General features: G+C 36.7%; 1 protein-coding gene across 2 annotated transcripts in view; it reads left to right on the top strand.

Moving 5' to 3' along the window:
- The first annotated feature begins 61 nt into the window (after window positions 1-61).
- The window catches only part of LOC129239554 (unconventional myosin-XV), a 29,645-nt gene continuing 17,938 nt past the window's right edge, over window positions 62-11,768 (top strand). Inside the window, exons 1-2 of one of the 2 annotated variants that reach the window (XM_054875132.1) lie at window positions 62-502; window positions 11,160-11,389. In XM_054875132.1, coding sequence (XP_054731107.1) covers window positions 11,264-11,389 — 126 coding nt within the window. In that variant the 5' untranslated portion in view covers window positions 62-502; window positions 11,160-11,263. Of the gene's footprint in view, window positions 503-8,360; window positions 8,427-11,159; window positions 11,390-11,768 lie in introns of those variants that run through there. The other variant, XM_054875133.1, reaches the window with a different exon arrangement.

Genomic DNA, 11,768 nt, shown 5'->3' on the forward strand with positions numbered 1-11,768 from the left:
CATAACATGTTATTGGCGATCGTGTTGGCTTCAACGATTCAGTTACCTGTTGACTTTCGGACGGATTTGTTGTGTGTGCTCGTCGCAAAATAAATGGTGGAAACGAAAAGTGTAATGGATTGAAGAGATCTTAAAAGGCCACACATATACAAGCACAAACATAAAGCTGTGTACACAAATTCAAAGGCAAGCATTGGTCAGTGAATGAAAGAAGCCTATGTGTGATATTGTGTGTGTGGATGCAACAACCACATCTATGTACATAAAACGAATATACATGCCCATAGATACGCACACACACATACACACACGCAGTGAAATCGGTGATATATACCAAAAAGTGGTGAAGAGTTGTTAATCCGCGAATAATGAAAACTATTGAATTCCTGGGCGATTAAAATAACAAATGTAAAATTAGGAACGGCGAGCCTCAATCAAAACGTAAAGAGAGAAAAACTACGGCTAGAAAGATATATGTTCATCTCGTTACATGGATTCATAGGTACAGTGCAGGAATGCGAGTGTGAAGGTGTAATTTCTATAGTTTATATGAGTACGAAAGTACGAAGTAATTATGAATACGTACATATATATGTGCATGTGTATAAGTGATGGATCTAACGAGCTAGTACCTTATTTACGTACTATCGCATACAAAACAACCAACGAAGAAAATGAACGTCGTGGCAGCCGCCGTCGGTGCTGTTGCGGTTTTAGTTAAAGTCGGTGTAGTGAAGTTGACACGATCAGTTCAGCGTTTCAGACACTGCAGTCACCTGGTGCCGCATACCTGTTCATACACATATATACACACAGTTATGCATTCTTAAATTTCGTTTTTATTCTCATTGCATTTTTTGTTCAATATAAATATATGTACATACATATGTAGTTTGTGAGGCGCAAGAGATTGATTCACGACTCACATGAATGAAGCGTTTCAGACAATAAATTAAATTTAAGATGTAGTAAAAATAGTTTTATTAGTCAAGACGTTTTCGCTTATGCTTACATAAACATATTTATGCAACTATACTATACTACTATATTTTACTCGACCACAGATATAGCCCTCATGTGAAATTTTCATCGCTTTGAAACTCAAATTGCAATGTATTGAGACAATTCGCTACATCAAATTGTGGGCACATACAAACGCACGCATGTACATATTTCTATCTTCTCCAAATAACTTCACTGCATATGGCATAGACGACGAGCAATATTTTTGTTTTACGAAACTATTAAATTCGATTAGCGTAGTGGTTCTTGGTGACTGGAAGCTGCCTGCGGCCTTAGTGGAATTGGCATTGCATAAATGATAGATTGCCATCCTCGAAATAGTAGCCAATCAACGGTCTTCGTCCATACCCATCATAGAACAGTTAACCAAACAAAATAAATAATAGCGAAGAGTAAACCTGTTCCGCATCCCCAACATCTTCCAGAAAACTTGCAGCCATAAGTGACAATGAAATCGTAATAACAATAATAACGACTAAAATATAAAAAAAAGAAAAAAAAATTAGATACGATTAAGCCATGGCAACATCAACACTCCGCTCCCATCTCGTTCAAATTATAGGGGCTTTTTGGTATCTCTAAAATTTCACCCAACACATTCACCTGCTCAAACTCCTTATACATAGAATGTTGTACACATATACGGTAAATATGTATGTGTGGAGTATATATACTCATATTTATGTATGAATTGCTCACCGCTTCCAAGGACCATCAAAAGGTAAAGAGAGATTGAGAATGAGAGAAAAGAGCGGATGCTATGTTGTTAGAACTCTAGCCAGTATGACTCTGAATGGGTATAAACAAAGCTTAGGTGATTGGTTTCTGAATACGTCAATATTCTAATAGCGGAAGTATAGACATTCCACAGTGAAGATGTCATTGCTACCTCAGCACCACGACATTATCGGAATCTCAAGCTCTTTAAAACAAACCTTTTATTACTAACTGATACTTACTTACGAATGCAAACGATGTTTGCTTATTCGCCCTGTTTCTTAAGTTTTCCATTTTATACGGTTTTTACATAGCTTTTTGGTTTGCCTTTGGAGTTTCTCATTTGAGAGTGGTCATCGGATCCAATGTTGTGTATGTATTGTAGGTACAAACATATGTTTAACATTGGTGTGAGTGTTGAAGCAACATTTGTCACAAATTAATGCAAATTGAAAATTCAAACATTCATTGAAATTCTACGCCAGCAAGCAAAGTGAAATTTTCGAGTTTCCAGGGCAGCAAGAAGAGATTTGAATGAAAGTTCGATACATGGCCATCAACCGAGAAAGTCATGGAACAGTTTTTGTTGAAATGCTAAAAAAACTTGTTTGCAAAAAATGCTAGAGACCCAAGTGCACACATACAATTCAATTACCACAGCTTTCTTAATATTCTAACTACTTTATTCATAAGCTTGGAACTTGAACTTGTCGCAGCTAAATCAAAATCGCAGAGGTTTAACTTTAATGCTCTTCAGCTTAGTTAGATCGTAAAATTGCTAATGGTAATTCAACTAATTTGACCGTAACCTGGAGATCATAAAAAACTTATTTATTTGGCCATAAGGGTGCTAAAGAATCTATTTAATATTCTGCTTATTACCTCCATTTGTGGACGCTTTAACACACAGCTAACACCACCAAATACAAAACTAGTCAACCTTTTTTGAATCGTAATTTCACCCTTGAACATCCTTGTAATATAACCTTGTCCGATGCATATATCGTGAGATATGTAATGGCTTACTAAAAACATCTAGCGGATAGTGATCGAAACTTTTTACTTCACCTAATATACAGGGTTTGATTGAAAAGTAATGAGCCTTCCCGCGCGGAGCGTCTGCCAAGCGATCAACCGAATCGGCTGGTGGGGAAAATGATCGTTGGACCTTCCCCTTCCACTAGAAACCGGTCCCAGTTCGCTGGCAACAGCGGTGCAGTCAACATCGCTCTGCGCGTGAAAGCTGTTTTAAAAGTGTGTTAGGATTTTGCAGTGGAGGACCGAAACCATTGGGCTACTCAAGGAAGATTATGGGGATCAATCTCTGTCTATGCCTAAGTAAAACGCTGGCACAAGTCGTTCAAGGAAGGCCGGGAGGCGCATGTCGAAATCCAAGGTCAAAACCATGCTGATCATCTTTTTCGACTCTCGAGGCATCGTCCACAAGGAGTTTGTACCTCCAGGAAGCACTGTAAACGCGACATTTTACAAAGAAGTCCTCCCTCGGCTGAAAAACCACGTCGCCCGGGTTCGGCCCGACCTCGTCAACAATTGGACCCTTCATCACGACAATGCGCCGGCGCACACCGCCTTCCTCTGCACCTCTGCATTGGCCAAGATGGGGGTTCCGGTGCTTCCCCACCCTCCCTACAGCCCAGACCTATCCCCTCCGGGCTTCTTCTTATTCCCGCGCCTGAAAAGAAAGCTGAAGGGGAGGCGATCCAAAAAACTGTGACAGCCGAATTGAACGCGGTTCCGGCGGATGAGTTTAAAAAATGTTTCCTGCAGTGGAAGGACCGCTACCAGCGGTGTATTGACGCTCAAGGGTCCTATTTTGAAGAATATTAGTTGTATAAGCCAAAAGGTTTAATAAAACTGCTTAAAAAAAAATACCAGTCTAACGGTTAGACGCGATAGAAGTGAAACCTTCCGTAAAACAAACTGAGAGAGAATGAGATCAAAAACAACAATTGACGCGGTATTTCAAAGATATGTTGACAACATCGAAACCAAAGCATTTGTATCATGTTTTAGCTATCATAAGCCACTCGTATCATTTGTTGAAATTGAAAACATTGAGGATGAATAATAATAAAATGAAGAAAATAAAATATGAACTTTATAGCAATATTATAATGAACCTATAATTATCCCGCTCCTAATGCTGTTTTCGTCTCATTCTCTCTCAGTTTGTTTTACGGAAGGTTTCACTTCTATCGCGTCTAACCGTTAGACTGGTATTTTTTTTTTCTGTCCAAATTCACGACACTTTTCTGCATTATTTTTCGGCATAATTGCGGTAAATATTTAAAAATGGAAATATTTACGAATATAAAAATACGGACGCAATACAGCACACGCGGTTGCTATTATGAGCGTCGTAACGCGTATAATACACAGACGTACTAACATACACGCAAACATTCGTAGGACGCTTGGTTTGAATTTTTTATACATATGTATGTATGCTATACTATGGCCTAGCCTATGTACGTACATACATATTTGTGTTCTGAACTTCCAGCAAAACAATGCTTATTAATATACACATATGCATCTAGTTACATACAACCGCACACACAGGCCACTCACTTTATTCCTGTAAATGCGTATGTCGTCCAAAGCTAAAATTCTATGCCTACCGACTACAAGAACAAAATGCATTAATAGGCGCAGGCGTAGCGGCCATCATCCTAGTTGCCATAGCGCTGAACAGTCGCGGCGGCGCCGAACAGTTTCAACTATTGTACTGTGCAACAAAAACTCATCATCAAAAAATTGATTTATAAATTCGAGCTCATAGTTCTAAGAGCAAGTACTTTCATTCATAAAACGAGCCGCCCATATGCTAATTTTCTCGACAATTCGAAAATAGTCAATATTGGAATATTTCGCGTAGAATTATTTGCCAATATTCAATTTTTGTCAAGTCGAGTGCCCGCGGTTCCGTAAATATGTTTGCACCCATATATGTATGTAAATATATGTTTCTAAATGCTCGACAACCGCAGCTGCCTGTTCAAGGTTACTGTACATTAGGCCGGGTCGATTTGTGGGAAGGCAAAAAAATCGCCCATTGCTCTGTGAAAATCATATTCTAGGGATCAGAATAAGAAATTTTGCCGAAGGGACCATACCTCTAAAACGATTTCTGATCGTTAGTTTCTTTTCTATAACTCACATTCATTCATTTACATATGTTCTGACTAAATAAATTTCTTAAGAGAAAAAATAGATAATATTATAAATAAATAAAAATAAAGAAAAAACATAGCCATTTAGCTGATTTTTTCATGTAAAGGCCAAAAATGGTGATATTTTGAAATTGGGGGACATCAGAATTCGTTTTAGAGGTATGGTTCCTTCGGCAAAGTTTCTTATTTTGATCCCTAGAATACGATTTTCATAGAGCAATGAGCGATTTTTAAATCGACCCGCCCTACTGTACATGCAATGCTGTGCCTATGAATGTGCGCTGTGCCTATGAATGCGCGCTGGATTTCTTGAGAAATTTTACCGTATGTTTTGCTGTGGCGAGGCACATATGTACATACACACAACATATATACATATATCCGCATATATACATACATATATAAATTCACAAATTTAAATTTGCTTATGCCATCCTTCTGTGTGCCTGGTAATGAAGCATTTTCTATACATACATACGTATATCTTTTTTCTTCTTTTTGGTGTCGCTTTTTCGTTTCATCGAGTCTCAAATCACTCCCAATGATTCTAAAGAAGTTTTCACTTCAATAAGGCTCATTACTTTTCAATCAAACCCTGTATTATAATCGCATTCTATTATTGCATTCTAGTGCATACACACTTAAATATACACCAAAAGACATATGTACATTTGGGAAAGCTCTCAACTTTAAATGCAACGTGATTGCTGATTTGCCTATAAGTAATACAATAAAAATACAAACAAAATACTTCTACATATATGGCACTGCTTACATTCGTTGGCCGACACACCTATTTGCTTGTCGTGCCTTTGTACAAATATCTACGTAAGTATGTAGTTTCAGTCGTGTTGCTGTCAAGGCGCTGCGCCGTCGCGGTCAGTATTTTTATATTTTTATTTTTATTTTTTCAAATATAATTGGTGGTGCGATCGCTAGTAAACCGCTTACTATTAAGCTGATAGTAGAACAACTTTGCTGGAGTAGAAACTTTGTCGGTCATTTGTCCACTGTCTATCCAACGCCACCGATCGAACGCTTTGCATTAAACGCACCATTGAACGAAGATAAAAGCAGAGAAACAGCAAAGGGCAATAAACTTTGGGCGACTAGTGTGACTACATTAAGAAGTCAATTGTGACGTTGACTATTGTGGCCGTTGTCTTTGCCGTCTTTCTTGCTTCCGCTGCTACTACATTAAACTCAGAGTACCGTCTTATCAACGGTAAATCGATGTGGTGTGAAGTTAATATTGTTAAAAAATTACATAGAGGAGACAGTCGTATACCTTTACAAAGATAGTTAAAATATCGTATACAAGAATATTCAAAAGTGCTAAATAGGAAGCGGATACTCATTGACTTAATATTTTTCGGGTATTACTAGCCTTCGCTGGTATGTTCATATGTATATGTGTATATCTTATATATGCATAAATATATCTTCAATTTACGAGTGCGATTGGCAAGAATTTTATACATGTATTGTGCTTTTCCCCGCAGACTTCAACAATTGCATTCTTTCCTCGTTGTTGGCCGCATTTCGACTGGCCCATTCAAGTTGAATTGATTTCATTCTGCGCGTGTACGACTAGTTTGTGACACACATTTTCTGTCTAGTCTGTATGCTGTCTGAATATCAATTATTAACCTTGTGTTTATTCCACTTAATTCCACACAACCTTTATTAGAGATAGCGTTAATAGAATTAATTGCATTTTTCGATTCTCCACTTCTCTGCTCGCTAGATGATTCCGCTGCACGCCAAGCGAAAAATTTGTATGTGAAAACAATGGAATTACAGTTTAAGCTAGATATGGTGAGCGACAAGCAGGACGGTTGGCTTTTGACCGTCCTACGATGAGATGAAACTATTTTGCACATCGTTAGGCTATAAGAAACAGTTATTATAACTTATCTCGAGTATTACAGTTGATTGTGTTACACATAAGAATTGTCATTACCAAATAATCGTCTTAAATTAATTTTATTTAAGTGAATTTATTTTCATTTCGGCAAGCGTGAATCTATGAGTAACCAATAAACTCTTCCCCTTTCATAGCAGCATAACATTCCCCATAAATATTTGGGAAATGCTCGTGGAGTGACAGTCCTTGGACGGATATAAATCCGGCTCATTCCGCAGAACCGGCTGTCGTGGTTTCCCTTAAGAGATACTTACACTAGATGCAGTGTCATTTCAAAATCCTCCACTAAGCTGTAGCTTCTAAAAAATTATTTCAATGTCTTACTTGCCGCTAAATTGTATTTGTATGTTCGGTATATAATTTTTTTATGTTAAACTTGCATTGCCCCACACCCTCATTGATGAGTACATGACCAGTATAACGTATACTATTTTTGTTCTGTTGTTAATATTATTATAACTTTTTTCAAATGAAACCAAACAAGATTTGCAAGCTTTCGTTATTTGTGGCGACTTTTCAATGTCACATTCCTAACATTTTTAACAATGCTAGAAAAAAAAACAAGCGTTGAATTTGTTTGTTTGCTATTCTGTTACCTGTGCAATGAGCGTGTTTGTTTCAGTTGAATGTCTAATTATTGTTTTCTTACTTTACGATACACGCTTCAAAAATATGTATTAATGAATATCTCTGTTTTCTGTTAACAAGTACAAATAGTACTCGATTGAGTTCAGTAAACTACACGAGTATTTCTTGTAGTCACGCAGCTGCCAATAAACCACGGCTACAGAGCCAGCTGTGGAATCTGTGGAACTTACTTCGCCCTATCATACTCGCGTGTTGCACCCAACATACATTTTTACTGCTCACTCGGGTGTTGTTGACAGCAAATGTAATCAGTTGCAAATGCCAATTTGAATTCAGTGCTCAACGGCCAGTTCAATGCAGTGTGAAGTTGTAGAATATACCAGCAGAGATAATATGATTTTTTAAATTTTATTTCTTTTTCACATTAAACCAAATGTACATACGAGTATGTAAAGTTTTTCGCTAAAATACTGATTTATTACATTGATGTTTGCAACATTTTAATTCGCTTGTGCGTAGCGTCGTTTAACTCTTTTGCTTAATTTTTTTGTGACTTTTGTTGTATTTTGTTTTTAGATTTTACTAATTATTACCTTAAACGCAAACACAATGGCACGAAGGTGCACAGGCATGCAAGAAATGAAAACGACTGTAAAACCAATTAACTCACTTTCTTCGCGCACGCGTCTACTTTCAATGTGGATTTGACTGAAGCTAGGGCCATTGCATAGGCAACTGTCGAATTGAAAATTTCCTTAAGTCCCAGAGAAAAAACTGCAGTTGTTTAATAAAAATAATAAATAACGAAAGCGCGAACGATTTTAATACCGTTATGAAATCAAAGTTTTGCTCTTATTTTTGGTACTGCTAATGATCTCTGGCTGGTGGTGAATTTTTTTAAAAGGAAATAGCTTTCCCAGCAAACAGTTTGCAATTATGTTAACCGAAACTCATTAAAAAAGTTGTTCACTATAAAGGTAAGTTATCTTAACGTTGAAGTGATTGTTTTCAACTCATTTTATAATGCAGTATACTTCTTTCTTCGTAAGCGACCTTATCTTGGAGCCATTTTGTAATACCTCTGTCGAACAATCTTCAACACAAACATTATAAAATCCTTCCTTAAGTATGTATCACTCTTTTCAAGTAATGATTTCGGGTCTATTCTGAAGAACATTTGATACCTTCTGAAGTGCATTTAACACTTTGTCAAGTACTACTGGAAAAAAAATAAAGCCGAACCCAAGCTTTTTCGTGTTTTGCAAATACCTTGCTTTAGTCCATATATCTTTAAATTATATATCCGGATCTATTGAGAGATTCGATATTTTTTTATATTAAAATTGGATACTATTACTTCGCTTCTTTCGTGACAATAAGATTTATATGATATTCTGGTTATCGGTACTTTTATTTGGTAAATTATTGTTACTTGGTATCGGTATGAGCTTTGAAAGACCTGATATTTTCATGAAAACACAAAATCTGTAGACAAATGCTAAACCTTTGTGAAACCCATGCACTTGGGTCCAAATTCGTGCACTTTTTTTAAAACTTTGTATTTAAGTTGGAACTCTAGTTGCTGCATATCACATAATTTCATGTATATTTATTAGAATGGTGTTATAACAATACACTCGTGTATGTACAAACAAGGTTTTGTTGCCCCTTTTTTATTACTTGTCACTTTTGTTTTTACAATTATACAGCGTCATTCCATTCAAATTATGAGACCTGTAATGGAGTCTTGACTGTAGTTGTTGTTGCCTTTCACGGTGGGAATTTGGCCGCCGCTTTAGCAGTTATTATTGCTGCTATCGAAATGGGATAAAATTTCTCATGTGTCAAGTACCTGTGGAGGACGATGCAGCAGTTTTTCAAATGAAAGTCACATTGTAGAGAAATGCGGCAGCGACAAGCTATGCATCACACATGCGGTATATTTTACTACAATTCCTTCATTGCTAACAAGTGCGACTAAAAATCCAGCATATTTTTAGTGGTGGGTTTTGCCGTCAGTTCCATTATTTCGACTCAAATACAAAAATATCTCAAACCACAAAGTTATAGTATTTATGAGAATCACTTTAGGTAAACATTTTGTTAACTACGCAACTGCTATTAATATATTTACGAAAATTCCTTTTGGGATCTATTCTTTGACTACGCCAAGTGCTTATATTTTAACATTGGAATGCGGTCAAACAACAATGTTGAATGGTGTTGTACAATGGCAGCGATCCCAGTCGCAACTTACCTTGCTTTTTCCGGCTGCGGCCGCGGCCGCTTCTGCGCCAACGCTTGTTCGGCTTCAAGCGACAACTGGCATTTTAGCAGCCGTTATCCATCTCAAAAAAACGCTTCTACTACCAGACTACTCTTCGCATTCGCAACCAGTTTCACACTGTTTAGCGCAGAGAGCATTTAGCGCTCAAATGTATGACTCCACATGCGACGTCGCAGCTCCAACAAAAACAAGTTTTGCTTTAAACGCAGCTGTGCGCCGTTCGCTGCTCGGGTCGCATGCCACTGGACTAAGCACGTCAATTCGAAAGTCTCACCAGTTTTCATTCTGAATATACGGTTAATGAAATTTTGACAAATAAATTTCGGTACTTTGTTTGCTAAGCACGACTTAACGCAGCAAAATGCAAAACTTAAGGCCACAAAAAACAAGCGATGTAACAGGTGAAAGTCTTTTTATTTCTTGTTCATTGGTCTTAAGTGTTTGTCGAGGTCAGTAGTAGCAAACTAAAAATGTTAAATGAGAAAAAAATGCAATCAACCGAAGTAAGAAATCAAATGAGCTGCGAGCACACACTGGAATATTAAATCGCCACCGGAGTGTGGATTTGAGTGAGAGTACCGTTTAATTTCACTTATCCTAAAATTTTGCAAATATTTAATACATATTTCTTTTTTGTTTTTGTTTTTTAATTATAAATTCATGAGTAATAGCTCAAAATGTTCAAGGGAAAATATTCAAGTTTGTGTCTAAAGTCTTTAGTTTTCGAAATTGTTTTCTGTTTTACACATAATTAATGAGTTTCAATACCATAGCATTAAAAGTAAAATACTAAAGATATTTAATAAGTATATGTCGTTATCTACAAAAAATGATTAATTTAGGAGAATCATCAGTAATTGCTGACTCAGCGGATGTGCTGCACCCACTTCACATGTTGTTTGCCGCATTAACGCCTCCAAAAATACTTGCAGCCCACAATGAGTAAACATACGTTTATGTATGAGTTATTTCAATAGGTGCTGCATGATAAAGTGCGATGATATCCATGTTCATAAATCTTCAATATTGAGGTTCGGTTGGAATTTATATAACTAAATTAGCAATTTTTTCCATACAAAAAATGTTGGCATAGTTTTGTCATTTCTCTTTATTTTCGAACCAAAAATCAATTGCATACATTGTGGACCATTTACGATGCGAAGGGCGGTAGTGAAAGTGGGTAAACCGCGTAAAAGGTGCCACAGCGACTTGTCAAAACGTTGTTGATTGGTTGATTGGCGTTGGTGTTAACAAAATACCAGCCACATGTTAATTGCGTTGAGTCATTGGAATATGAATATATATACAAGATTTCAGCGACAAAAATGCGAATAATTTTATTTAGAAAGTAAGAAAATAATATCTGTAAACAACGAATTTGTTCGAAAAGTATTTTATTTATTTTCAAAATATTTGTTTCCAGAAATGCTTGTGTTTAAAAGGAATTTACATTAAAAGCAACTTTCTACCGAATACGCAATAGACGATTTGAGTGAATCCCACAATTTGATACAAATTATCAAAGAAATGGATTGGGTAGAAGGAGACTTGGTGTGGTTTGATCCTGGTGTCGGTCATCCCATACCTGGTGAAATACAAGAGGTGCATCGAGCGGCGCAAGTGATTGTAGTTCAGGCACTCATCAAGGGAAAGGTAATTAAATCTATTGTTTAATTAATTTATATTTATATTTCAGTCAACGTGCATTAGATGGTTGGCCAAGCTTCTCTTCTGCTGAAGTAAAACCAAATAACTTCACAATACAAAAAAAAAAAAAATAGTTAAAATTACAATGTTTTACTCAAATTGTTCAAATAATCTTTATTTGCGATACGATATGGCTGTGCATATACATATATATATGGTAACAAGTTGATGCGGCAATTTCTATAGGAGAAATTGTCATCTATGGGTATATATGCACTTGTTTGGCCAGTCTCAAACTCGAAGTTAAACGTTGAGCGCGGCTTTATATCACAAACGGATGCGTGCAGAGAATAATTACTTGTTGCACTTTTCACAACAACAAAGA

The sequence above is a fragment of the Anastrepha obliqua genome, chromosome 2 (genome assembly GCF_027943255.1).
Source record: "Anastrepha obliqua isolate idAnaObli1 chromosome 2, idAnaObli1_1.0, whole genome shotgun sequence".
NCBI classification, from domain to species: domain Eukaryota; kingdom Metazoa; phylum Arthropoda; class Insecta; order Diptera; family Tephritidae; genus Anastrepha; species Anastrepha obliqua.